At 38.8% G+C, this 26,463-nt stretch overlaps 1 protein-coding gene across 2 annotated transcripts in view; it reads left to right on the forward strand.

The window, feature by feature from the left end:
- The window catches only part of ttc21b (tetratricopeptide repeat domain 21B), a 110,852-nt gene extending 84,637 nt beyond the window's left edge, over positions 1 to 26,215 (forward strand). For both annotated transcript variants that reach the window (XM_043693904.2, XM_087989109.1), the window contains 4 exons: positions 6,909 to 7,133; positions 16,533 to 16,653; positions 16,759 to 16,826; positions 25,035 to 26,215. In XM_043693904.2, the coding sequence (XP_043549839.1) occupies positions 6,909 to 7,133; positions 16,533 to 16,653; positions 16,759 to 16,826; positions 25,035 to 25,112 (492 nt within the window). In that variant the 3' untranslated portion in view covers positions 25,113 to 26,215. The remainder of the gene's footprint in view (positions 1 to 6,908; positions 7,134 to 16,532; positions 16,654 to 16,758; positions 16,827 to 25,034) is intronic.
- The last annotated feature ends 248 nt before the right edge of the window (positions 26,216 to 26,463 follow it).

Consider the following 26,463-nt stretch of genomic DNA (forward strand, 5'->3'; position numbering starts at 1 on the left):
GTTAGGGTTTCTGTTTCACAGGTCATTGATAGATAAATGTACCTTTAAAAGAGCTATTCTGCACGCAGTCCGTATATGTTGATGGCTTGGCAGTTCTCCACCAACTGTACAATTGTTTTTGGTTTTATACCCCAAAGCATCAGTTTGTTTTATAGGTTTTAATCTTGTCAAAATACTAGATCTGTACTTGATTGGAGTTTAGTATCTTGGGGCATAATTTAAACTAATTGGCCGAATTTGAATTTGTTTTTGTCTCATAGCAACCCAGTTACTGCTAGCTGCTGGAGCAAATATTACATTGTAAATTCTCCAGCACTCTGTATGCTTGCTAAGTCTTTCTACTCTTAAAGGTACAGTACACCTCTACACCTTCGTAACGCTACTGAGAGGGGCATTGACATATTGGAGAGAATTCTGAGAGACAGGATTTATGATTACTTGGAAAACCATAGTTTGCCTAGAGATAGTCAGTATGGTTTTGTGAGGGGCAGATCATGCCTCACAAACCTTATTGAATTCTTTGAGGATGTGACAAAACACATTGATGAAGATAGAGCAGTGGATGTCGTGTATGTGGATTTCAGCAAGGCGTTTGATAAGGTTCCTCATGGTAGGCTCATTCAGAAAGTAAGGAGACTTGCGATACAGGGAAATCTGGTTGTCTGGATACAGAATTGGCTGTCCCATAGAAGACAGAGGGTGGTAGTAGATGGAAAGTATTCAGCCTGGAACTCAGTGACCAGTGTTGTTCTGCATCAATGAGGAAGTGGAAGGGTGAGTTAGTAAGTTTGCTGAACACGAAGGTTGGTGGAGTTGTGGAGGGCTGTTGTATGTTGCTGTGGGACATTGACAGAATGCATAACTGAACTGATAACTGGGTGGAGTTCAACCTGGAAAAGTGTAAGTAATTCATTTTGGAAGGTTGAATTTGAATGCAGAATACAGGATTAAAGGTAGGATTCTTGGCAGTCTGGAGGAAAAGAGAGAACTTCGGGTCCATGTCCATAGATGCCTCAAAGTTGCCACCCAAGTTGATAGAGTTGTTAAGGAGACGTATGCTATAAGAGTGCTGTAGCTTGACTGAAAAATTCCAGCCCAGCCTTGACCATTGTACTTAATTTACCTCTTTTATTACTTTAGCCATCTACCTGCCATTTGTGGGCAGATAACCATTCTGCCTCTGCTCCTTTCTGATCCATTTCAGGGTAAGAATCCTGCCTTTACATCACTCACCTTGTAATGTTAAGGTCCAATTCCACTGTTTCTCCTAGTTCTTCAATTGAATATCTGAGCAACATGTATTATGTTTCAAAATCCAAGCCATTGATACAAATGCTTGATTGCATTTACCTAAACACCATGCCCTGATACAACATACAACTGCTGACTTCTAGCCTGACATAATTCTAATAGCAAATGTAAGGATAAACTCGCATCCAACATAAAAGAGATATAATTAGAGCAGGCAGAAGGTACTTTATAGGTAGAATTGAGGAACAGAAAAGGATTTAATGCCATACTGGGATAGGCATAGTGTTTATAGGCCCCTGTTAGCAGCTGTGAAATCGTAGAATGTGTAATTATGGAGGGTGGAAGTACTTTGAAGTTCTGCAAATGGCAATTCTTAATTTTACATTTTAAATTAATGCATTTTCTGTTAGCCAAAGCTTTTAAACCATTTGTGGGAATGGACAGGTATGTGGAAGGTTTGTGAAGGTTTGTAGCTCAGGTTGAGGTTTAGGGTGTAGGTTTGCTCGCTGAGCTGTAGGTTTGATATCCAGACGTTTCATTACCTGGCTAGGTAACATCATCAGTGGCAACCTCCAAGTGAGGCGAAGCTGTTGTCTCCTGCTTTCTATTTATATGTTTGTCCTCGATGGGATTCTTGGGGTTTGTGGTGATGTCATTTCCTGTTTGTTTTCTGAGGGGTTAATAGATGGTATCTAGATCTATGTGCTTGTTTATGGCGTTGTGGTTGGAGTGCCAGGCCTCTAGGAATTTTCTGGCATGTCTTTGCTTAGCCTGTCCCAGGATAGATATGTTATCCCAGTCAAAATGGTGGTTTTTTTCATCCGTGTGTAGGGCTACGAGGGAGAGAAGGTTGTGTCTTTATGTGACTAGCTGGTGTTCGTGTATCCTGGTGGCTAACTGTCTTCCTGTTTATCCTGCGTAGTGTTTGTGGCAGTCCTGCATGGAATTTTGTAGATGACGTTGGTTTTGTCCATGGGTTGTACTGGGTCTTTTAAGTTTGTTAGTTTTTGTTTGAGAGTGTTGGTGGGTTTGTGTGCTACTAGGATTCCGAGGGGTCTCAGTAGTCTGGCTGTCATTTCTGAAACTTCTTTGATGTATGGTAAGGTGATTAGGGTTTCTGGCTGTGTTTGGTCTGCTTGTCGTGGTTTGTTCTTGAGGAATCTGCGGATTGTATTTTTTGAGTATCCGTTCTTCTTGAATACGTTGTATAGGTGGTTCTCCTCTGTTTTCCGAAGTTCGTCTGTGCTGCAGTGTGTGGTGACTCATTGGAATAGTGTTCTGATACAGCTTCGTTTGTGTGTGTTGGGATGGTTCCTGGTGTAGTTAAGTATTTGGTCAGTGTTTATCGGTTTTCTGTATACGCAGGTTTGTAGTTCTCCGTTGTCCTTTCTTTCGACTGTGACGTCCAGGAATGCGAGTTTGTTGTCGGTTTCTTCCTCCATGGTGAACTTTTTGCCTGTGAGGTAGTTGTTGATTATGTTAAATGTCTCTTCTATCTTGTTTCGTTTTGTGATGACAAAGGTGTCACCTACGTAGCGGACCCAGATTTTTGGTTTGATGGTTGGTGGGGCTGTTTGTTCTAGTCTTTGCATTACCGCTTCTGCTATGAATCCTGATAGCGGAGATCCCATGGGTGTGCCGTTGGCTTGTTTGTAGATTATGTTGTTGAAGGTGAAGTGGGTGGTGAGGCACAGGTCCACTAGCTTTATGATGTTTTCGTTGGTAATGTGATTGATGGTGTTTGGGGTGTGTGTGTTGGTCTCTTCTAAAAGTGTGGTAAGTGTTTCCTTTGCCAGATCGATGTTAATGGAGGCGAACAGTACTGTTACGTCGAATGAGATCATTGTTTCGTCTTCCTCTATTTTGGTGTTTTTGATGATTTTTAGGAATTCCTGGGTGGAGTGGATGGAGTGCTGTGACTGAAATACTAGGTATTTCAGTCTTGCGTGTAGTTCTTTGGCCAGTCTGTAAGTTGGTGTTCCGGGTAGTGAGACCATGGGTCTGAGGGGGGGTTTATGGATTTTTGGTAGTCCGTAGAATCGTGGGGTGTTGGTCCCGTCTGGTTTCATTTTCTGGAATTCCGTCTTGTTTAATTGTCCGGAATTGTGTAATTTTCTTAGGAGATATGTAATTTTGGTTCCTAGTTGTGGGGTCGGGTCTAGCGCCACCTGTTGGTAGGTGTTGGTGTCTGCGAGTAGTGCATTGGCTTTCGCTATGTAGTCCGTTCTGTTCAGGATGACTGTGAGCCGACCTTTGTCTGTAGGTAATATAACAATGTTTTTGTCTTTTTTGAGGTTTTCCAGAGCTTTCTTTTCTTGTGTGCTCAGTTTGTTTCCTTCCCTCTTTCGGCTCAGAGTAGGTGCAACTCTCTGTCTGATCGTTTGTTGTGTTTCTTCCGTGAGTTTGTTGTCCTTCAATGTGGTTTGTAATGCCGCTAGGAAATCCTTCTTGTCAGCGTCTCGGTAACTACTCGCAGACACCAACACCTACCAACAGGTGGCGCTAGACCTGACCCCACAACTCGGAAACAAAATTACATATCTCCTGAGAAAATTACACAATTCCGGACAATTAAACAAGACGGAATTCCAGAAAATGAAACCAGACGGGACCAACACCCCAAGATTCTACGGACTACCAAAAATCCATAAACCAGGAGCCCCCCCTCAGACCCATAGTCTCACTACCCAGAACACCAAATTACAGACTGGCCAAAGAACTACACGCAAGACTGAAATACCAACGAAAACATCATAAAGCTAGTGGACCTGTGCCTCATCACCCACTTCACCTTCAACAACATAATCTACAAACAAACCAACGGCACACCCATGGGATCTCCGCTATCAGGATTCATAGCAGAAGCGGTAATGCAAAGACTAGAACAAACAGCCCCACCAACCATCAAACCAAAAATCTGGGACTGCTACGTAGATAACACCTTTGTCATCACAAAACGAAACAAGATAGAAGAGACATTTAACATCATCAACAACTACCTCACAGGCATAAAGTTCACCAAGGAGGAAGAAACCGACAACAAACTCGCATTCCTGGACATCACAGTCGAAAGAAAGGACAACGGAGAACTACAAACCTGCGTATACAGAAAACCGATAAACACTGACCAAATACTTAACTACACCAGGAACCATCCCAACACACACAAACGAAGCTGTATCAGAACACTATTCCAATGAGTCACCACACACTGCAGCACAGACGAACTTCGGAAAACAGAGGAGAACCACCTATACAACGTATTCGAGAAGAATGGATACTCAAAAAATACAGTCCGCAGATTCCTCAAGAACAAATCACAACAAGCAGACCAAACACAGCCAGAAACCCTAACCACCTTACCATACATCAAAGAAGTTTCAGAAATGACAGCCAGACTACTAAGACCCCTTGGAATCCTAGTAGCACACAAACCCACCAACACTCTCAAACAAAAACTAACAAACTTAAAAGACCCAGTACAACCCATGGACAAAACCAACGTCATCTACAAAATTCTATGCAAGGACTGCCACAAACACTACGTAGGACAAACAGGAAGACAGTTAGCCACCAGGATACACGAACACCAGCTAGCCACAAAAAGACACAACCCTCTCTCCCTCGTAGCCCTACACACGGATGAAAAAAACCACCATTTCGACTGGACAACACATCTATCCTGGGACAGGCTAAGCAAAGACATGCCAGAGAATTCCTAGAGGCCAGGCACTCCAACCACAACGCCATAAACTAACACATAGATCTTGATACCATCTATCAGCCCCTCAGAAAACAAACAGGAAATGACATCACCACAAACACCAGGAACCCCATCCAGGACATATAAATAGAAAGCAGGAGACAACATCTTCGCCTCACTTGGAGGTCACCTCTGATAATGTTACTCAGCCAGGTAATGAAACGTCTGGATATCAACCCTACATCTCAGCGAGCAAACCTACACTCTAAACAGGTATGTGGAATTATGTTTAATAGACTGCCCCTAGTCTTGAATATGGAGTAGGCTCAGGGACTAACTATTTTTTTCCAGTCCCCGTGTTTCTGCCCATTATTATGTGTTTCAGACTTTCCTTTTATAGATTTTCATGATTAACATTTTTTCCTTAAAAGTTTAAGCTAAAATAATACCATCTACTTTGAACCTTGCAAAAAGATTTTTGGAAGACCACCTCATAGATTTGTCCACACTGTCATTTTCTCATAATGTGAAGGACTTTGGTTCAGTTGGATCCTCCTTCTCTGAATCTGTGCATGTTATTTGTTTAATGCATTTCTTAAAGAGCTTAACAATATTCACTTGAAAGGCCTCAATCCATCTACCCTAAATTTGTAGATCCTCTGAAATCCTCATCAAATGTCCTGGGAAGCAAATCCTGAAACACATGTTGAGCAAATGAAAACATTGTAAAATTAAAGCATCTGTATAAGATGGGAGTATTTGGGTTTACACATTAACATAGATAAACGATTAATCTGCTGATAGGAAGCAGAGAGTACATATAAATGGGTCTTCTTCCTGTTGACATGCTCTAAATAGAATATGCCACAGGGATCAGTGATTAACCCTCAAGAATTTGCAATCTATATCAATGGCTTGGATATAGAAACCAAATGAATGCCAGTTATATTTCTTGATGACACCAAGATAGGTTGAAAAGTAAGTTCACAGGGTGAAGTAAAGAGTCTGCAGAAGGTTAAAGATAGAGTAGGTGAATGAGCAAAAATTTGGTAGATGGAATATAGGAAAATGTGATCTTTTCCAGTTTGACCAGAAGATTAGAGAAACAGTTAATTATTTAGATACATTATTTAGACAGAGATTGCAGAACTCAGTGATTCAGGTGGATCTTGGTTTCTTGGTTTATAAATCACAAGAAGTTAGTATACTGGTCCAGCAAGGGATTCACAAGTCAAATGCAATATAAGCATTTCTTGCGAAGGTAATCAAACATATAAGTAGAGGAATTTGTTGCAACAGTGCAGGGTCTTGCTGAGACCATCTCTGGAGTACTGCATACAGTTTTTAGTTAATTTATTAGAATTAAAAGTTATAATTGCTTTGAAAGTAGTCAGGGATGGCTCAATCAGTAGAGTGAGAGAAAACCTTTATTTTATGAAGAAAGATGAATAGGTTGTTATTTAGGGATTTAGCAGAATGATAAGGGACCGTGTTGAAATATACAAGATGCTGAGAGGATTTGAAATGGTTGATCCTCAGGATATGAAACATTTGAGACATAGTTTAAAAGTAAGATGTATCCTTTTCAGGATGGCAGTGGGACTTTTCTCCTCTGAGGGTTGTTAGTCTGTGGAATTCTCTTTTCCCAGAAAACACTGGAGGCTGTGATGTTAAATTTATTCAAGACACATAGGTTTTTTGATAGACAAGGGAGTCAAAGTTTCTAGGAGGTATACAGAAAAATGGACTTCAGACCTCAGCCAGATCAGCCTTGATCTTATTGAAAGGATAAGTAAACTTGAATAGCCGAATGTCCTACTCTTGCTCCACTTAATTAATCTAAACTCTGTTCAATCTTATGCAATTGAGCAAAAAAGTTATTTGTAATGCATCTGTAGGAGAATGACAGTGTATTAATTAATAATTTTGTATAACTATTCTTGATTTAATACAGAAAGACCACATTCCTGCACTGTTCGGAATGGCAACAGCATATATGATTTTAAAGCAGACACCTCGTGCAAGAAATCAGCTAAAACGCATTGCAAAATTAAACTGGAATGCCACTGATGCAGAAGAATTGGAAAAGAGTTGGTTGCTTCTAGCTGATGTTTACATTCAGTCTGGAAAATTTGATATGGCAGTTGAGCTTCTTAAACGCTGTTTACGGCACAATAAGGTAAAAGCAATTAGATACTTATTTTGTGAGAGACTAAAAAGCTAAAAACAGAATTAGACATGTATTACACTTAATAGTCACAGTACCTTTTTTAAATAAATAATGTTGTAAAATGTAGTTTCTGTCAGCTGAACATAATTGGAGACCTCACAAGGGGCACTGGAGGAAATTTCTCTTTACTGCATGAATAGCAATCTAGCATCTGTTATAGAACCTTCCCAAATCAGTGAAACCACTACAAGTTTCACAACAGGGCACAAAATCCACTCTATCACCCATGTGGTGAGTAAGCAAATTTATCCTATTGTCTACTGAACACTACAGTCTTAGCCGTTGAGTTTAAGCCTATTCTTTTCTTTCATACAAAGCATAAGTGGCACAACATAAGTAGCTAATCTTGCGATTAGCAGTTTAGCTAATCAAACCTTTGCATTTTTGGATCTCTTGAAGGCCCCATTGCAACTTCCAATAGTTTGCTGAACAACCTAATGTTTTTGTCTGAACGATCTGGTAGGCTATTAAATTCAGGACAATGAATTATTCTTAATATATTTAAGAGTGTGTATATGTTACATTTGAAGAAAGTGAGAACTGCAGATGCTGGAGATCAGCGTCGAAGAGTGTAGTGCTGGAAAAGCACAGCCGGACAGGCAGCATCCAAGAAGCAGGAGAGTCGACGTTTCGGGCATGAACTCTTTCAACAGAAAGGCCTTATTCCCGAAACGTCAACTTTCATGCTTCTGGGATGCTGTCTGTCCAGCTGTGCTTTTCCAGCACCACACTCTTCAACTATGTTAAATTTGAGTTTGTCATTTCCATTTCTTCTAGCAGCGCTCATAGTTACAGAATTAATTGAACCTAAACTTGTGAAATCTGCGTGTGCAATTGAAGATGAAAATCTGGATGTTGCAGTCTGTTACTTACCTGTTCCACATGCTGTATTAAAACAGTACCATAATATCATTAAAATCAGTGTAAAGGTGTCTGATATACTATCTTTCTCCCTTAATCACAACTTTATTTCTGAAATAACTCCATAGAGGCCAGTATCCCATCACCAAGTCACCCGTTATTTACACATGGAGGATCCTTGACACTGATCCAGCTCCCTCAGAGCCAGCTCACCATGTGAACAAGATGTCAGACACTTCTATTCTTAGCTGTCAGCTAGGGCTTCCTGGTTAGACCAGATTAACAGCCCCAGTTGGGGAACTCGTATTCTATGAGGGCCACCTGGCAGACTTCATTACTATCACTAAACTTTCCCAATCCTTTTGTTCTGTGTATACATTTCAACTCTAATTTATAAATCATGGCTTATACTTCCAATTAGGCTGTCCATTCTTCATTGACGATTGTACAGTCTCATTGATTGAAGAGCCTTGCTGTTTTTCTGCTTGGACCTGCCACAGATCTCCAGTAGAAGCCAGTTAGCTGGATGAGACATCTGATGACAGCAATTCTCTGCTCAAAAACTACAAATAAGACGATAACATATGGGAACAGAGTTAGGCAATTTGGTCCATCGAGTCTGCTCCTTCATTCAGTCATGGCTGATATGTTTCTGAATCCATTCTCCTGCCTTCTCCCTGTAACATTTGATTCTCTCACTAGTCAAGAACATACATTTTATATCTTAAATACACTCAGTGACTTGGTCTCCACAGCCTCTGCAGCAATGATTTCCACAGATTCGTCATATTCTGGCTGAAGAAATTACTCTTTGTGGGCAACTGTCAAAAGCAAACAGTAATTCTTAACCCCAAACTGAAAAATCTAACCTTTCTTTTAAATAATTTTTATGGCATACCGTATACAATTATTTTGGCCGTATATTCTAGTATGAGTTGCTATTTCACAGTATAGAATGAGGCTTTCTGGTTCATTGGCCAGTACCAGCTCTCCATTGAAAGTATGTATATGGTCCCACTTTCCTTACTAAATCCTTACTAAATCCATTTCCTGTGCAAATGGTAAGTCATCGTCTTTTTAAAAGTTGTGAATTCTGTCGCAATGTTATGCCTCAGACAAAGCCATTAGAACTGCTGATTAGGTTATTTATATCTTTGTGCGATCTTGCTGTGTGAACATTGGTTGGAACCTGTAACTACATCATTTTTTTTCTCTCTTATTTTACTGCTCCATGCTGTCCCTTCTTAGCCTCAGAAATAATTTGTATCTAAGGTCAGAACCTCTACTGTATTCTTTGATGCTAGCCATGAGGACCAGACAATTTAAGCATCATGTTCTTCCAAACCAAATCCTTTTCTACAACTGTTTCTGATCATTTTTCCACTTCCTGTTATACACCTGGACTTTTGCTCTGCTATCATATGTAAACAGAGGCTTTTTTTAGACAACTGAAGGTACAGAATTGAAGCAGTGCAAATCAGAAATGCATAGAAGCTAGAATTTGAAAAGCACAGAGATGTAAAAAGGTTATAGTGTCATAGAGGTGTACAGCACAGAAACAGACCCTTCCAGTCCAACTTGTCAATGCCAACCAGATATCTTAACCTAATCTAGTCCCGTTTACCAGTGCTTTGCCCATGTCCTGCTAAACCCTTCCTATTCATATACCATCCTTTTAAATGTTGCAATTGTAGTAGCCTCCACCACTTCTTCTGGCAGTTCATTCCACACATGCACCACCTTCTTTGTGAAAAGGTTGCCCCTTAGGTCCCTTTTAAATGTTTCCCCTCTCACCAAAGCCTATGCCCTCTCGTTCTGGACTCCCCCACCCCAGGGAAAAGACCTTGTGTATTTATCCTATCCATGCCCCTCATGGTTTTATAAACCTCTGTGAGGTCACCCCTCAGCCTCCGACGCTCCAGGAAAAATAGTCCCACCCGATTCAGTCTCTCCCTATAGCTCAAATCTTCCAACCCTGGCAACATCCTTGTAAATCTTTTCTGAACCCTTTCAAGTTTCACAACATCCTTCCAATAGGATGGAGACCAGAATTGCACACAATATTCCAACAGTGGCCTAACCAATGTCCTGTACAGCCGCAACATGACCTCCCAACTCCTATATTCAATGCTCTGTCCAATGAAGGAAAGCATTCCAAATGCTTTCTTCACTATCCTATCTACCTGAAACTCCACTTTCAAGGAAATATGAACCTGCACTCCAAGGTCTCTTTGTTCAGCAACACTCCCCAGGACCTTACCATTCAGTGTATAAGACCTGTTTGATTTGCCTTCCCAAAATGCAGTACCTTGCGTTTATCTAAATTAAACTCCATCTGCCACTCCTCAGCCCATTGGCCCATCTGATCAAGATCCCATTATAATTTGAGGTAACCTTCTTCACTCTCCACTACACCTCCAATTTTGGTGTCATCTGCAAACTTACTAACTATATACCTCCTCTGTTTACATCCAATTCATTTATATAAATAGTTTTGAACAAAGTCTGAGATGGAGTAACGGGGCAAGGTATTGGAAAGATGTGAAAACAAGGATCAAAATTTTAAAATAATAAGGATAGATTCTAGAGAAAAGAAGCATATCTGGCAGCATCTAAGTGAAAATAATGAAACTGAGTTAACATTTTGAGTCCAATGTGAATCTTCTTCAGAACCTGGTCTCAATGAAGAAATCAAGTGCAGGTAAAAGGCCAGAGGCAATAATCTAGATAGTGAAGGAATACTGGAGACACATGAAAAGATCTGAGGATTAGGAAGAGGATTCCTATCCAAAGAGTTGGGCATGGAGGCAAAGGTAATAGAACAAACGTTTGATGCTATGTTGTGCCCGAAATTGATTAAGCTGAGACCATAAACAGATCGAGCAAAGTCCTTTTCTGATCACAGATTGTTCAGCATCAGACAGGAGAATGCCAGATGGGACAGTGAAAATGCAACAAGAAGCGAATTAGAACAAGGAATGGATTGAGAGGGAAGGGGAGAAGAGAATAATGCAGCAAAGCATCAGTACCTGAACTTTGGAGCTGTGTTCCTTAACACCTGAAAGGAAGAGAAAAAATTTCTTAATCATCAAATGAGATGAAGAATCAACTGGAACTGGGAACTGGTGAGCTTTAAGATTGTGGAAATGGCTGAGGAAAAGAGAGGTTGACAGTGTCAATGTGGTGGGACATGATATTCAGGATGCAGTTGGAACAATTGTCAGATTAGTGCTGTATGTCACTGAGATACTTGTAATCCTGGATGGATTTTAAACATGTAGAATGAAACTTTAATTAGAATTTGTGTGGGTTAAGGTGGAGCCAGAGACAGTCACTGAGAAAGTAGATAAGGCTGTGAAAATGAGTTTGGCAAAACTTTATCAAACACTAGGCAGGAGTTTGTGAGGACTGAAGGTGAACAAGCCAAAAAAATAAAACAGAAATCTTGTTGGTGAGAAGAGCAGAACTTCTTCAAGTTGGGCATACCTGAAAGAAAAGGAGGTAGGGAATTAAAGCAAAATACAGCAGATGCTGAAAATCTGAAATAAAAAGAAAAAATGCTAAAGAATCTCAGCAGGTCTGGCAGCATCTGAAGAGAGAAACAGAGTTAATGTTTAAGTCTGATATGACTCTTCAGAACATAATACTCTTCTTCAGAATGAGAATTTTGAAATCTAGGTATTACTGGACTGGGAGCCTATGCAGGACAGAAAATTCAGGAGTGACTTTTCTGATGTAACACAGTTATTTTACGCTCTTAATTCTCCTGTTTTTAAAAATTAAGTTCCAGTTGTTTCCATTTTTCCAATTGTATGCTTTGATTACTTCAGTTCTTTTGATCTAATTTCCCAGAATTAAATCTTATTTTTGTTTTTTTTTCATACTCAAAACTTACAAAACTAGAAAGGACTCTGGGATGCATTTAAAAATGTGTTTCTTATTTTAACCAAATACATTAAATTTATTGCACTCTTACCAACTATCACAGCCTAGATGAGATGAAAGGCATTGAAGCAGGTTGAGAACATGATATGGAAAGAAGTTGAAGGATATGGTGATGGGGTTAGATCAAGTGGAATGGGAGGAGACTTTCTGAATCTGTTTGGCATAATTCTTTTGGGACAGATGACCTATTTATGTGCTCTAAATATTTTGTAATTTCCTATGCTAATTAAAGCCACATGGGAAAGATGACTTTGAAGATAATGTAGGGAAATGAGAAACAATACAAAATGGCAGAGGATTCCGGATGCAGTGACTGTGAGATGACAAGATGTTTAGATGGGAACGAAGGTAGCAACAGGAATGGCTATACCAGAGATTTCAACCTTGGAGTAGAAGTAAATATTCTTAGCTGAGGATGGGGAATACAGAGTAAAGAGGGAAAAGGAATAATCATCTGGCAAAAGGTATCCATAACTTCCCCTCAGAAATAACTGTGTAATAGTAAAGGATTTGGCTGAATGTACTATTTTATGGTGTCATCGGCAAATTTGGGAGGGCCAGGATTTAGTGTATCCAGGTCAAATCATTGGGATTCAAGGATTACCCTTTGTGACACAACGTCTGGCCTCCCCAAACAGTATAACCTGTGTAAGAAACAAAAAAGATCAAGGGTTCCATACCTTTGAATAGCAAAAGAACCTTATTTTGTGTTGGGATAGGAGAGTAGAAATCAGGATAAGATGCAACTTTTTTCTGAACTGGAATCTCATGATTTGAACACAGGTGGAGGTTTAAAATAATGGTAAACTTTATCGAAAATAAAATTTATTGACTGACTATGAAGCATGGTAAGATTTTCCAAATTTAGAAAGAATGAGGATAATACCATGGAAGTGTGCTTAATGGAATTGAGTAGATTGTATGCATGTATGAAGAAAGTTTATTTGGAAATTATCTGATCTGAGTTGGCATTTAACTTATTGGGTTGTGCATATATCTCAAGTATTGACATACTTCTGTTTTTGACAGGAATTAACTTTGCAGGTAAATAAACACTAATGAAACAAATGTCAAAGCGTTAATAAAATTCCTAAGAAGGCATTCCTTTCCAGTGGCATTTGTAAAGCCAAGGGGGTAACTGATACAACATAAAATCAATTGGCACCATGTTAACAAATTAGTGAGACTATCCAGATGCAGGTTTCTGGCAATAGTACGAAAGGAGAAATGTAACTATCAGAAGGAAGGACAGACATGCTATTGATAGTCTTGTGAAACACAGAATACTTGGGATTTACAACAAGCAAATGAACACCAGCAATGCTCAGGATGTAGTCAATCGATGTTTTCAATTGTGGTTCTATATACTGTTATGCCATCAACTGTCCCAAATGATATAATAGAATATTCAAGGCTAAACATGAAATGGAAGATTCGGAGGAAAAATATGGAGATTCGGATAAAGAGGAGGGCTTGTATTGGCCACAAGAAGTTTCAGCACAATGTTGAATGTTTTGGTGGTGGAGACTTTCAGTTGTGAGCTGAAAATGTGTTGCTGGAAAAGCGCAGCAGGTCAGGCAGCATCCAGGGAACAGGAGAATCGACGTTTTGGGCATAAGCCCCTGTTCAGGAATGCCCTTCTTCAGGAAGACTTTCAGTTGTGCCATATTAGACAATGAACAAATGTTTACAGTGTTTGGATTGGCTTAAATCGTAACTAGGCTCTTAAGTAATAAACATTAGGACACGGTTAAGGATTTTGAAAGTTTCACCAGATATGAAGATGATGACATAATAAAATCCTTGAAAAGAGTAGTCATTCATTATAACTAGCTTTAATGTAATGTCCAGTGAAATACCATTGTTATTAAGTAGACTACCAATTAAGAAAGCACTGATGACACTGGATATGAAAAACAATAAAGCTACTAAATTGGGAAAATCTTTGGATTTGCAATTTATACAATCAGGATGTTATTGTATTCTATTAATGGGACATAACCTTTCCACTAGACAAAGTGAAGAAGTGTAATTGACATCTGCGGGTAGAAATTTCAAAGACCAAGAAGTCAGTTCGTTAAAATTACATTGACAATTTGCTCATCTGTCCTGTAAAATGTTGAAAACTTCACAAAGGAAGCAGGAATATGGGATGTGGAGTGTGGGAAGCTCATACAAGAGATATGTGATAGATATGAGATTTGTAAGAAATACTAAAGGACACCATCACAGCCAATAGTAAATCTAACCATAACAAGAGATTTCAACAAGCTAGTGACTCCAGATTTGAGGTTCATTTTGCAGTTTGTAGATTTGGCAACCAAGTTTTTTTTCAGTCAACAATAATGCATAGTAAACATAAGAAAATATGTGTGGATAAAATAATGGCAGGGTGAATAGGGATTGGACTTGGACCACCAGCGAAGTTTATCTCAAGCAATGTGAAAATTGTGAACAGTTAATTTAGAGATATATGTGCAAATATGAACGATGGGAAGGGAACCATGTGGTAATAAATGTAATGATTCGTAATATTTTAGCAGATCACCCAAATTGTATATCATTGACTGCTTAGTATAGATGGCCCGTGCTAAGATTTCATTGTAGAATAGCCGACATCATTTAGTTTATGGTAGGAATCATAAGGTTCTATTAAATAATAAGTGATCAACCTCCTGCTTGGGAATGGGCTACAATGTGGGCAGGAAGGATTTCAATGAAGACAAAGTCTCAAGAGATTTAGTGAGTCTGAAGTTTCAGAGGCCAGTTTCAAGCAAGAAGATATGGATTGTTGAAAAAGAGAGGTGCTTAAAGAATGAAGAATTTGCCTTCAGTTAGAAGCAGATCCTGCCATATTTTACTGGCATCATGAGGGACAGCTTTCGCGCAACTTTATGATTTCTTGTGGGATAGTAACAAAGAAATAAATGAACTTAAAGTAGAATCCAGGCCTCTGGTTTTTAAGTACATCGGACTGGAAATTAGGCAAAATGGACCATATGTTTTGCATCAGCCATCTTATTTGGAAAATGTAGCTGCATTACTATTGGTCATAATAGGACCTCACAAAACAGATGCCTTCCTAAACTGAAATAAAGGAATTGCAATATCTAATTGGACGGCTGAATTGGCTAAGCACCAAAACAAGGCTGGATGTCAGCTTTGAAGTATTAGATTTGAGTGCAACTGCGAAAAACTCCCAAGATGGAAGATATTATTTGGGTGAGAGTCAATAAAGTGTGGCACTGAAGAAAGCACAGCAGGTCAGGCAGCATTCGAGGAGCAGGAGAGTCAAAATTTTAGGCAGGATCTGTCGTCAGGACTGAAATGTTCTTCCTGGTCAAAATGTCGACCCTCCTGCTTCTTCCAGCACCACACTTTATCAACTGACTCTCCAGCATTTGCAGTCTTCTCTATCTCCTATTATTTGGGTGAACAAAACATTGAAAAAAAAGATGGAGAATTGTGGTTTGAATTTACATTATTGGGATGTATTAGGAATATGAAACACATTTTTGGTGATGGTATCTTATACAAATCTCTGGGTTATCAAGTGCAAGAAAGTTTTTGGTTTTTTTCTTGTGGGAAAGGGAGATGAATGTAGCCCATTTGCTTGGGAGGTTAAAAGGACCAGGAGTCAAAAAAAAGTATCTTAGCAGCAGAAATGCTAACTCTTGGTCAAGCGGCAGGGGCATTTTGCTTAGCAAAAATATTTGAAGAAATTTAGGAAAGCAGTTCAGGAGCAATACCTGTTAAGTGCTCCATTGATAATAAGTTAATATGAGATAACGTATACTCCGTGAAATATGTGACTAATGAAAGAGTGGGAGTTGATATTACAGTTTAAAAGAGATACCGGAAAACAAATTCTAAAATGGAATTAGTGGATAGCAGCAGTCAGCTATCTGATTATTTTACGAAGAAAGGAGCAAGCTATAAGAAACTGTTAGACTGCATGGAGCAAAGACACTTGGAACTTTAATATGGAAAGAAAAATAAAGAGCATGTAACATGTTATGCTTTTGTATATTTTGATTCTGGTGTATCTGTACAGATTTATTTTGAAAAAGAGTAGAATTTGTTACCATCTCATAAGGTTTGAAGAGATGACTAAGTCTAAATAGAATGGGGAACAGGTGATATATTAATTAAGGATTAATTGAGTGACAATTGGTTATATAAATATGGGGGCTAGTCATCTGTGTTGCAAGATTTTTATCTAGTGTGGTTAACTGAAATAAAACTCTCATTAAGAAGAGTGAACTTAGGACATTGTTGAAAAACTTTTATCTTCAGGTGTATGACAGAGACAAGGTCTGATGTAAGATTTCAATCTCCAAAGCAGTAGTCTGGAATGTTTAAATAATGCTTGTCATTGTCACTCAAACAAGAGGCTATCCCAACCTGATGAGCTTGAGCGCAAAGGTTGTGTGGTACGTCACATGAGACATACTTTGTTCCAATATGTTTGTAGAAATTTGTGTTCTTTGCTCCTGGTTCTTCTTTGTCTCTGAATCTATTAACAAATCTTTATTTTCTTAGTCCTGTTGCAAGGCTTATGAATACATGGGATACATTATGGAGAAAGAACAATCTTATAAGGATGCAGCTACTAATTATGAACTGGCTTGGAAGTATTGTAACCAGACAAATCCAACAATAGGTAATATCAAAATTACTAGAAATGTCATGATCAGCTATTACAATAGATTTTAAATGCATTTGCAATACTGCTCCAGAAAAATTGACATTACTTTCCATTTTACAGGGTACAAGCTGGCTTTTAACTATTTGAAGGCAAAACGATATGTTGATGCTATTGACATTTGTCATAAGGTAATATGTTTAAATTCAATCTTTCATCGTGCTTTCAGAATATAAGATTAATAACAATCGAGGCATATTCATTAATCTGTATCCTCTACACAATCAGTGGCTCATCTACTCCTGCCGCGCCATATTCTCTCACCTGCTTCAATCAACAGTTTTAGTGGTGGATCCCAATTATCACTTCTCTCTCTATGTCTCTCTTGTGTGTTTGTATTTTTTTTCATGTTTATCTCCATTAATCTCAGTTATCTGTCCTCCTTTGTCCAATCTATGTCCTCCTGGAAGCCTCAATCACTGGAAATGATCTGTTCCTACCAACCCTGTCCTGTCCCATCATAAGCACCCCGTAAATCACCCTTCATTCTCCTGAGAAAAAAAGCACTGCAGTTGCTGGAATAAATCTGAAATAAAAACAAATGCTAGCAATAGCCTGCAAGTAAGGCAGTGTCTGTGGAGAAGCAGCAGTACTCCGAAAGTTTGTTCTTTCAAATACCTGTTGGACTAAAACCAATTTTTAATTCAAAGAAAAAACAAAGTTAATGTTTCATGTTAATGACTTGTCATCAGAACTGGTAAATGCCAATATTGAATTCCATGTGTTACATTTTATTCATTCTATCATCTTAGCAATGGCTTTTTCCAGCTTTCTTTGGTCCTCAGTGATTTACAACACCTCCTACTGTAGTATTAACTGCAAATTTAGAAACCACTCCTTCCAGTTATACTTTTAAGTCTTTGAACTATAGAGAATGAAATGTATACTGTGGGATACCACTACTCATTTGCAACCACCTTGAGAAACTATCTTTAAATTCTTTCTGTTACTTCCTGTTTCCTTCCATAACCAATTTTAATTCAATTTGCTATCCTTGCTATGATTTCATACTCATTTATCTTGAATGTTTAGCACTTTGACTTACTACATAGGCCACGGAGGAGGACTAGTATTTTCCCTCCCCTGCACAGTGAATCAGTCTAGAAATCCGAAGTTCACTACAACTTCCTTTATACATTCTATATTGTATAAATATAATTCAGATGTTCAAAGTTTGGGTGAAGATTTGTAGCTCGGGTGCTCGTTGTTGTGGTTCTGTTCGCCGAGCTGGAAATTTTTGTTGCAAATGTTTCATCCCCTGTCTAGGTGACATCCTCAGTGCTTGGGAGCCTCCTGTGAAGCGCTTCTGCGGTGTTTCCTCCGGCATTTATAGTGGCCTGTCCCTGCAGCTTCCGGTTGTCAGTTTCAGCTGTCCGCTGTAGTGGCCGGTATATTGGGTCCAGGTCGATGTGTTTGTTGATGGAGTTTGTGGATGAATGCCATGCTTCTAGGAATTCCCTGGCTGTTCTTTGTTTGGCTTGCCCTATAATGGTAGTGTTGTCCCAGTCGAATTCATGTTGCTTGTCGTCTGCGTGTGTGGCTACTAAGGATAGCTGGTCGTGGCGTTTCGTGGCTAGTTGATGTTCATGGATGCGGATCGTTAGCTGTCTTCCTGTTTGTCCTATATAGTGTTTTGTGCAGTCCTTGCATGGGATTTTGTACACTACATTAGTTTTGCTCATGCTGGGTATCGGGTCCTTCGTTCTGGTGAGTTGTTGTCTGAGGGTGGCTGTTGGTTTGTGTGCTGTTATAAGTCCTAGTGGTCGCAGTAGTCTGGCTGTCAGTTCTGAAATGCTCCTGATGTATGGTAGTGTGGCTAGTCCTTTGGGTTGCGGCATGTCCTCGTTCCGATGCCTTTCTCTTAGGCATCTGTTGATGAAATTGCGGGGGTATCCGCTTTTGGCGAATACCTTGTACAGGTGTTCCTCTTCCTCTTTTTGCAGTTCTGGTGTGTTGCAGTGTGTTGTGGCCCTTTTGAATAGTGTCTTGATGCAACCTCGTTTGTGTGTGTTGGGGTGGTTGCTTTCATAGTTCAGGACTTGGTCTGTGTGTGTGGCTTTCCTGTATACCTTTGTGGTGAATTCTCTGGACTCATAGCAGAAGCAGTAATGCAAAGGTTAGAACAAACAGTCTTACCACAAATTCAACCCAAACTCTGGGTCAGATATGTTGATGACACCTTTGTAATCATTAAAAACACAGAAATAGAGAAAACACACCGGATCATCAACGCCACACTAACAGGAATCCGATTCACGAGAGAAAAAAAGGATAACCAACTCCCATTCCTAGACGTGATGGTACAGAGAACACCGAACGGAGAATTCACCACAAAGGTATACAGGAAAGCCACACACACAGACCAAGTCCTGAACTATGAAAGCAACCACCCCAACACACACAAACGAGGTTGCATCAAGACACTATTCAAAAGGGCCACAACACACTGCAGCACACCAGAACTGCAAAAAGAGGAAGAGGAACACCTGTACAAGGTATTCGCCAAAAACAGATGCCCGCGCAATTTCATCAACAGATGCCTAAGAGAAAGGCAACGGAACGAGGACATGCCGCAACCCAAAGGACTAACCACACTACCATACATCAGGAGCATTTCAGAACTGACAGCCAGACTACTGCGACCACTAGGACTTATAACAGCACACAAACCAACAGCCACCCTCAGACAACAACTCACCAGAACGAAGGACCCGATACCCAGCATGAGCAAAACTAATGTAGTGTACAAAATCCCATGCAAGGGCTGCACAAAACACTATATAGGACAAACAGGAAGACAGCTAACGATCCGCATCCATGAACATCAACTAGCCACGAAACGCCACAACCAGCTATCCTTAGTAGCCACACACGCAAACGACAAGCAACGTGAATTTGACTGGGACAACACTACCATTATAGGGCAAGCCAAACAAAGAACAGCCAGGGAATTCCTAGAGGCATGGCACTCATCCACAAACTCCATCAACAAACACATCAACCTGGACCCAATATACCGGCCACTACAGCGGACAGCTGAAACTGACAACCGGAAGCGGCAGGGACAGGCCACTATAAATGCCGGAGGAAACACCGCAGAAGCGCTTCACAGGAGGCTCCCAAGCACTGAGGATGTCACCTGGACAGGGGACGAAACATTTGCTACAAAAATTTCCAGCTCGGCGAACAGAACCACAACAATAATTCAGATGTAAAAATAGTTACTGTTCTTTATCATTACTTTATACTATATATCTGTTATTGTAAATAACTGATTATACTTATTCTGACAGTATCATTAACAAATCTCAGATATATAAACTGCTAAATTACATTAATTGCAATACTGCATTAAGTAGAACTGCAGATGCTGATGATCTGAAACGATAACAGAAATTGCTGGAGAAACTCAGCAGGTGTGGCAGCAACTGTGGTGAGAAAGCAAAGTTAATTTTGAATCCAATGACTGTTCTTCAGAATTGATGGCTAGGAATGAGTGGTATATATGCTAAAGACTGGGGGGAGGGGGAAAGGAGTAAGTGGAAAGGTGGAGACAGAGCCCAGAGAGAGAAGAATACAGCTAGTAAGACAAAGGAGAAAAGCTGTTAATGGGGACTGTAAGTAGGTCAAAATGGGCTGGCTGTGCTGAAAGCAGTCAAGATTAGAGTGGTTCTGGAAAAACACAGCAGGTCAGGCAGCATCTGAGGAGCAGGAAAATTGATGAGTGTAGGAGTGGGTATTCAGGCCTTAAAATTTATTGAACTCGACATTCAATCCTGAAGGTTCCAGGTACCCAAGTGGAAGATGAAGTGCTGTTTTTCCAGCTTATGCTGAGTTTCAGTGGTGCACTTGGCAGACATGAGGCAGAAATCAGGGAACACTTAAGCATGCCACTTAGCTGAACTAGTGAATTTTACATTTACCACTGGTTTGTTGAAGTGGCAAGCAACTGGAAGCCCAGGGTCATTTTTATGAATGTTGTTCCCTGGCCAACATTTCTGTCTGAATTTCTCTAGCAATTTTTGTTTTTGTATCAGATTTAAATAGTATTAGTTCTGTTGAAAAGTCACACTGTACTTTAACATTAACTCTGTTTCTCTCTCTATAGATGCTGCCAGACCTGCTGAGTTTCTGTAGCATTCTATGTGTTTCAGATTTCCAGCATCTGCAGTGTTTTCTTTTTAAACAACACTAAGTAGCATATAACATATTGTTCTACTTTGTGGCAGTACAGAATAAAGATAAACAATTTCATTTGGAAACAATGAAGTCATTCATTTTGTAAAAAGTATTAAGATTTTCGACGAATGCAACATGATCATTTACAAATGTGTATCTTAATTGCTTTGGCTATTCTGAAAGTGAAGTAGATTAAGGTATAAGTTTTTTTACAATCAGACTTAATTGGACAAACAGGAAAGGTCCATTTATAGAAACAAATGGTAAGAGGAAAGTTCTTATTGTTACCAAACTAAGCATGACCGGTATTTTTAAATAAGCAAAGAGTTACGAAATAAAAAGGAAAACTCGATCATGAGAGAAAACTAACCAGAAATATGAGCTTCTAACAAAGGTTAAAGAAGAATTAACTAAATGAACCTGCATAAAATCAAATTGGTGAATTAATAAATGAAATTAAGGAAATGCAGGTGAATTGAACAAGTATTTTGCATCAGTTTTCACTATAGAATTACAGTAACATCCCAGAAGCAGCAATCAATCAGGAGATGGAAGGGAGTGAGGAACTCAGAAAAATCACAATCACTAGAGAGGTTTGTACTGAGTAAACCCAGGCTGACAAGTGTCTGGGTTGTGATGGATTTCATCTGAGGGTCTGAACAGAAGTGGCTAATGGGCTAGTTAATGCATTGGTTTTAGTTTCCTGAGACTCCCTTGATTCCGGAATGGTTCCGTTAGTTTATAAAATATTGAATGGGGCTACTTTATTGAAAAAGAAGGTGATGCAGAAAGCAGAAAACTGCAGGCTAAGTAGCTTAACATCTATCACAGGGAATATATTAGAAACTATTACTTAAAATGATACAGCAGGGCACTAGGACATGGTCAAAGTCTTGAGCAGAGTCAGCATGGTTTTATGAGGGGGAAATCAGGTTTAACCATTCTCTTGGAATTCTTAGAGGAGGTCACACGTTGTTGATAGAAGGAACTGGTGGATGTACACTATTAGATCTTTTATACATTGTATTAGGTATTGTTTGTGCTATTTTATCAGTCAGCCTTTATGTGAGCTAGTGGAGTCTTTCACGTAAGAGTAATATTGTTTCCCTTTCCAAAAGCAAAAATTTAAGTAACAAATCCACTGTGATAATATTGTTCTTTGTTTTCACTTTAATATCTGATTTAAAAAAATACTGTATTGCACAAGCAACGCTTAAGTATGTCACTTAGTGAATTTTACTAGTGAATTTTACATTTACCAACAACCAAACAACAGTTCTAACAGCATTAACCATTCCCATTTTCCTTCACCCATCTATGCCATTTAATTTTGGATGTTAGCATTGTTTTTACTTCAAACACTAATCCTGGAAGTATATTACATAGTCTCATAACTGTTGGTAATATTATCCTCCGTGTTTCTAAAGCTGTTACATTCAGTCATTTGGCCTAGGTAATTGGTTGAGTGACAGGTAACAGAAAGCAGAATTATGGGTTGATACTCAAATTAACAGGATGTGACCAGTGTTGGCTGACAAAGATGTGTGTTAGCGCCTTAATTATTCACATTATTTATTAACAACTTGGATAATTTCATAGAAAGTCACATATTCACATTTGCTGATAAGACAAAATTAGGCGGCATTATAGACCATGTAAGTAGTGTAAAATTATAAAGGGATGTTGATGGACTAAGTGAATGGGCAAAAATGTATCAGATGGAGTTCAGTGTAAATAATTATGAGGTAATCCTTTTGGACCAAAAAGGATAGATCTGGGTACTTTCTAAATGGTATACAGTTACAGAGGGCAAGACGGTGGCCCAGTGGTCGGTACTGCTGCCTCACAGCGCCAGAGACTTGGGTTCGATTCCAGCCTTGGGTGACTGTCTATGTGAGTTTGCACATTCTCCACATGTCTACATGGGTTTCCTCCAGGTGCTCCGGTTTCCTCCCACAGTCCAAAGATGTGGAGGTTAAGTGAATTGGTCATGCTGAATTGCCCGTAGTGTTGAAGGATGTGTAGGTTAGGTGCATTAGTTTGGGGAAATGTGAAGTAATAGGGTACGGGAATAGGTCTGGGTGGGATTCTCTTCGGAGGGTCAGTGTGGACTTGTTGGGCCAATTGGCCCGTTGCCACACTAGGGATTCTATGATTTTAAGCATGTAGTAGATGTCCAAAGAGACTTTTGGATTCAGATGCACGGATCATTAAAATGTCACAAATAGGTGCAGAAAAAAATCAAAAAAACTAATACAATGCTGGCCTTTATATCTTAAGGACTAAATATGCAAAAATTATGCTCCAGTTTTACACAACCCTGGTTAACCTCCACTTGGACTACTGTGAGCAGATCTGGGCACCACACCTGAGGAAGGGTATTGGCCTTGGAGGGAGTACAGCATAGCTTTACAAGATTAATACTGAGACTTCAAGGTTTAAGATATGAGGTGTGATTATGTATATTAGGCCCATTTTCTCTAGCCTATTTTCAAGATATTAACAGGAAAAGACAAGGTAGTTACGGATAAATTATTCCCACTAGTTGGGGATTCTTGCACTCTGGGGCATGCTCTGAGAATTTAGGACCAGATTGTTCAGGAGAGATGTGAGGAAGCACTTCAACACACAAAGGCAGCAGATGTTTTGAACTCTCTTTCAAAAAGGGCAGTGGACGGTGGATTTGTTGTTACTTTTAAATCTGAGATATATACATTTTTGTTAAGCAAAGTATTAAGGGATATGAGCCAAAAGCAGTTAAATAGAGTTCAGCCACAGATCAGCTTGATCTCGTTGAGTGACGGAACAGGCTTGAAGGCATTAGTGGCCTGTTCCTATGTTGTATCCATGGTCCCTTGGTCTTGACCCCTTGACTGCTTTGCCATGTCCAGTTGCTTAGTATGCTTAAACATAACATCATATCATTGGGTGCTATTGTTACTGGAAAAAAAATAATTTTACAAATCTTTATTTCATAAGTCTCCTTGGACAACTTTCTGGAAAAGATATATGACTTAAGAATTACGTTGCAAGTATTTGTTAAATGAGTTTTTTTTTTCAGACTACAATTTTAAACCAGCTAAAAGGCACACTAAATATCAGCAATAAACGTCAAAGGGTAATTTTTATTGCTGTAATACAGTATATCATGTGTATGTAAATGTGTCCTTTCCAAATAGCAGATCATTTGAGTTTTGAGTAGGATTTAAGGTTCTGTTGAAGTAAACTAAATACAGTATAAAGTTCTATATCACTCTTAGAGATCTTGAAGGACTTGAATTTCGGCAGTTGCCAATTATTGTTTTTAACCATGGGTTAAGAATTCTGCAGGCACCTTTTTAAATTCTTGTGGGTTAGCATTAATTCCCTCACTAAGAAATAAAGAAATTTGAATTGTAAACAAGAATTAAAATTCAGTTGTGATTCTCAGCTTTAGAAAATTGCAAATATTGCAGACTCATTCTCACTCTTAATTTAAGATTTCAGATTAAAATGGTACAGGATTATTATCGATAAATAACATTCCATAAAATTGATTTGCACTATTGTCTGAGAAAATGATGAGGTCTGAAGAACAGGGCAGTGATAATGAATAGCATCTGTCAAAGACTGGGATAAAGCAAAGGCTCCTCAGAGCAATGCTGGGAATTTTAAAAATCAGTAAATCACATTGAAGTGACATTTCTGTTGACAGAGGTTGCAAATATGGGGCTTAAAAATATTACAATGGCAAAAGTTAATGAAAGAAAAGAATCAGGAAAGAAATGTAATAACATTTATAAAATAATTAATTGATTTGGGAATAAAAAAAGTGGTACATTGATGAAGAAATTATACCAGACTTGTACTGTTAACATTTTCTCTCCACAGATGCTGTAAGACCTGCTGAATTTCTCCAGCACTCTGTTTGTTTCAGATTTCCAGCATCCACAATATTTTAATTTTATTAATCTGAATAATTTATTAGTTTATTAGAAATACTGGAAGCAAATGAATTGTATTACTGTTGTATATTGAAATTGTTGCAAGTTAGGTGTAGCTGTTCACTTTTCCTTTAAAGTTGTTGCCTAGTCACAACAACTAAGGCGATTCAATATTTTTAATTTTGAATAAACATTTATAATTTCAAACAAATGAAATATATTATTTTGTTTTGGTAGGTACTAAGCGCCCATCCCAATTATCCAAAAATGAGAAAAGAGATTCTTGACAAAGCTCGAGCAGCTCTCCGTTATTAATTGTGTCATATGATGCTAGCTTTGCTTTCAGCGACTTCTGAAGTATATGTGTATTATTTGACATGCCAATCTGCATTATGTACAGTAAGTTCTAATGTACAGTAGTCCCGCTATACCCGTGAGGAGATATGTTCCATGACCTATCGCGAATGCCCAAAATCGCAGACAGTAGCAAGCCCATTCATTTAAATGGGAAATTTACCTCCCCAGCAGCCCATTGGTCCCTGGTTCTGGATGTTCCATGTAATATGTTCGGGCTGCGATAACCCTCTGTAACTGAAACCACGGTAACCAGACCCGCGGATATGGCGGTCGCCCTGTATAATTATTTGGATGTATTACTTTTATATGCTTTATAACCCACAGCAATTTATATACATTTCCATAATAGTGTTTCATTGTTTTTACAACAGTGTTATTTCCTTTATAAATTACGAGTATCTGTGAATATAAATTTGCATATACATAATTTTATGTAATTTTCTACCGCAACACCTCCACTCTGTGTTAATGATGTAGAACACAATCATTCATTTTAGACTATTCCCTCAAGGAGTTGGTTCTTCAAATGTCAGAATTTGCAGGCCCTTGATAGTCGATACTTTAAGTACAAATTAATTTGGTGTTCATTGTCTTGAGCTTTTGGGAAGAGTCAGTCTTTTTTGAATGGCTTAAACTAAAAAGTGGTCTGTACGTAGTAAATCACTGTATCTGTAAAGACATTTTAAAGGCAAGAAATAATACTAGATTAGCTGTTGTATATTTCTATGAACCTGCAAAACTTGCTGATGTGTTTGTCCAATGCATGTAACTTGGTTAAAATTAGTTGCTGTACACAGTTTAGATTGTCACATATTACATTTCAAAACTGGTGATAGTTTTTATTTAAAACTTTCACTTTCCTATCTTAATTTGTCTGCATTCTGGTTTTTGTTGTCTTTTTGTATTTCTGAATCAGTTTATAAATACTGTGGAGTAAAAAGACTTTCTGTAATTAGTGTTTCCTACTTATGGTTGTATTGTTAAAAACAAGAATCTTTTGCCATCTGATTATTTCAAAGCAAATATCAATAAATAGGCAACGTTGATTTTTTAAAATTGAATTTCAGCCTTTTGTTATATCTGTATCATACATGGACACAATACTGGTCATGGAATATGCCTTGTGACATAACAAACTGCCAAATTCAGCTCTTTCTTTTTCCCCACAATAAGTTCCATTTGCCTTGGAAATGTTACCCACACATTGTTCATGCAAGTCATACCCAGTCCCATTCAGTGAGAACATCTGTTGAAAGTACACAGAGTAGGCATATTGTAATATCAATCATCATGTGTGTTAATACTGCTG

The sequence above is a fragment of the Chiloscyllium plagiosum genome, unplaced genomic scaffold (genome assembly GCF_037043375.1).
Source record: "Chiloscyllium plagiosum isolate Xiang-an unplaced genomic scaffold, Cpla_swu_hap1 HiC_scaffold_7, whole genome shotgun sequence".
NCBI lineage: Eukaryota > Metazoa > Chordata > Chondrichthyes > Orectolobiformes > Hemiscylliidae > Chiloscyllium > Chiloscyllium plagiosum.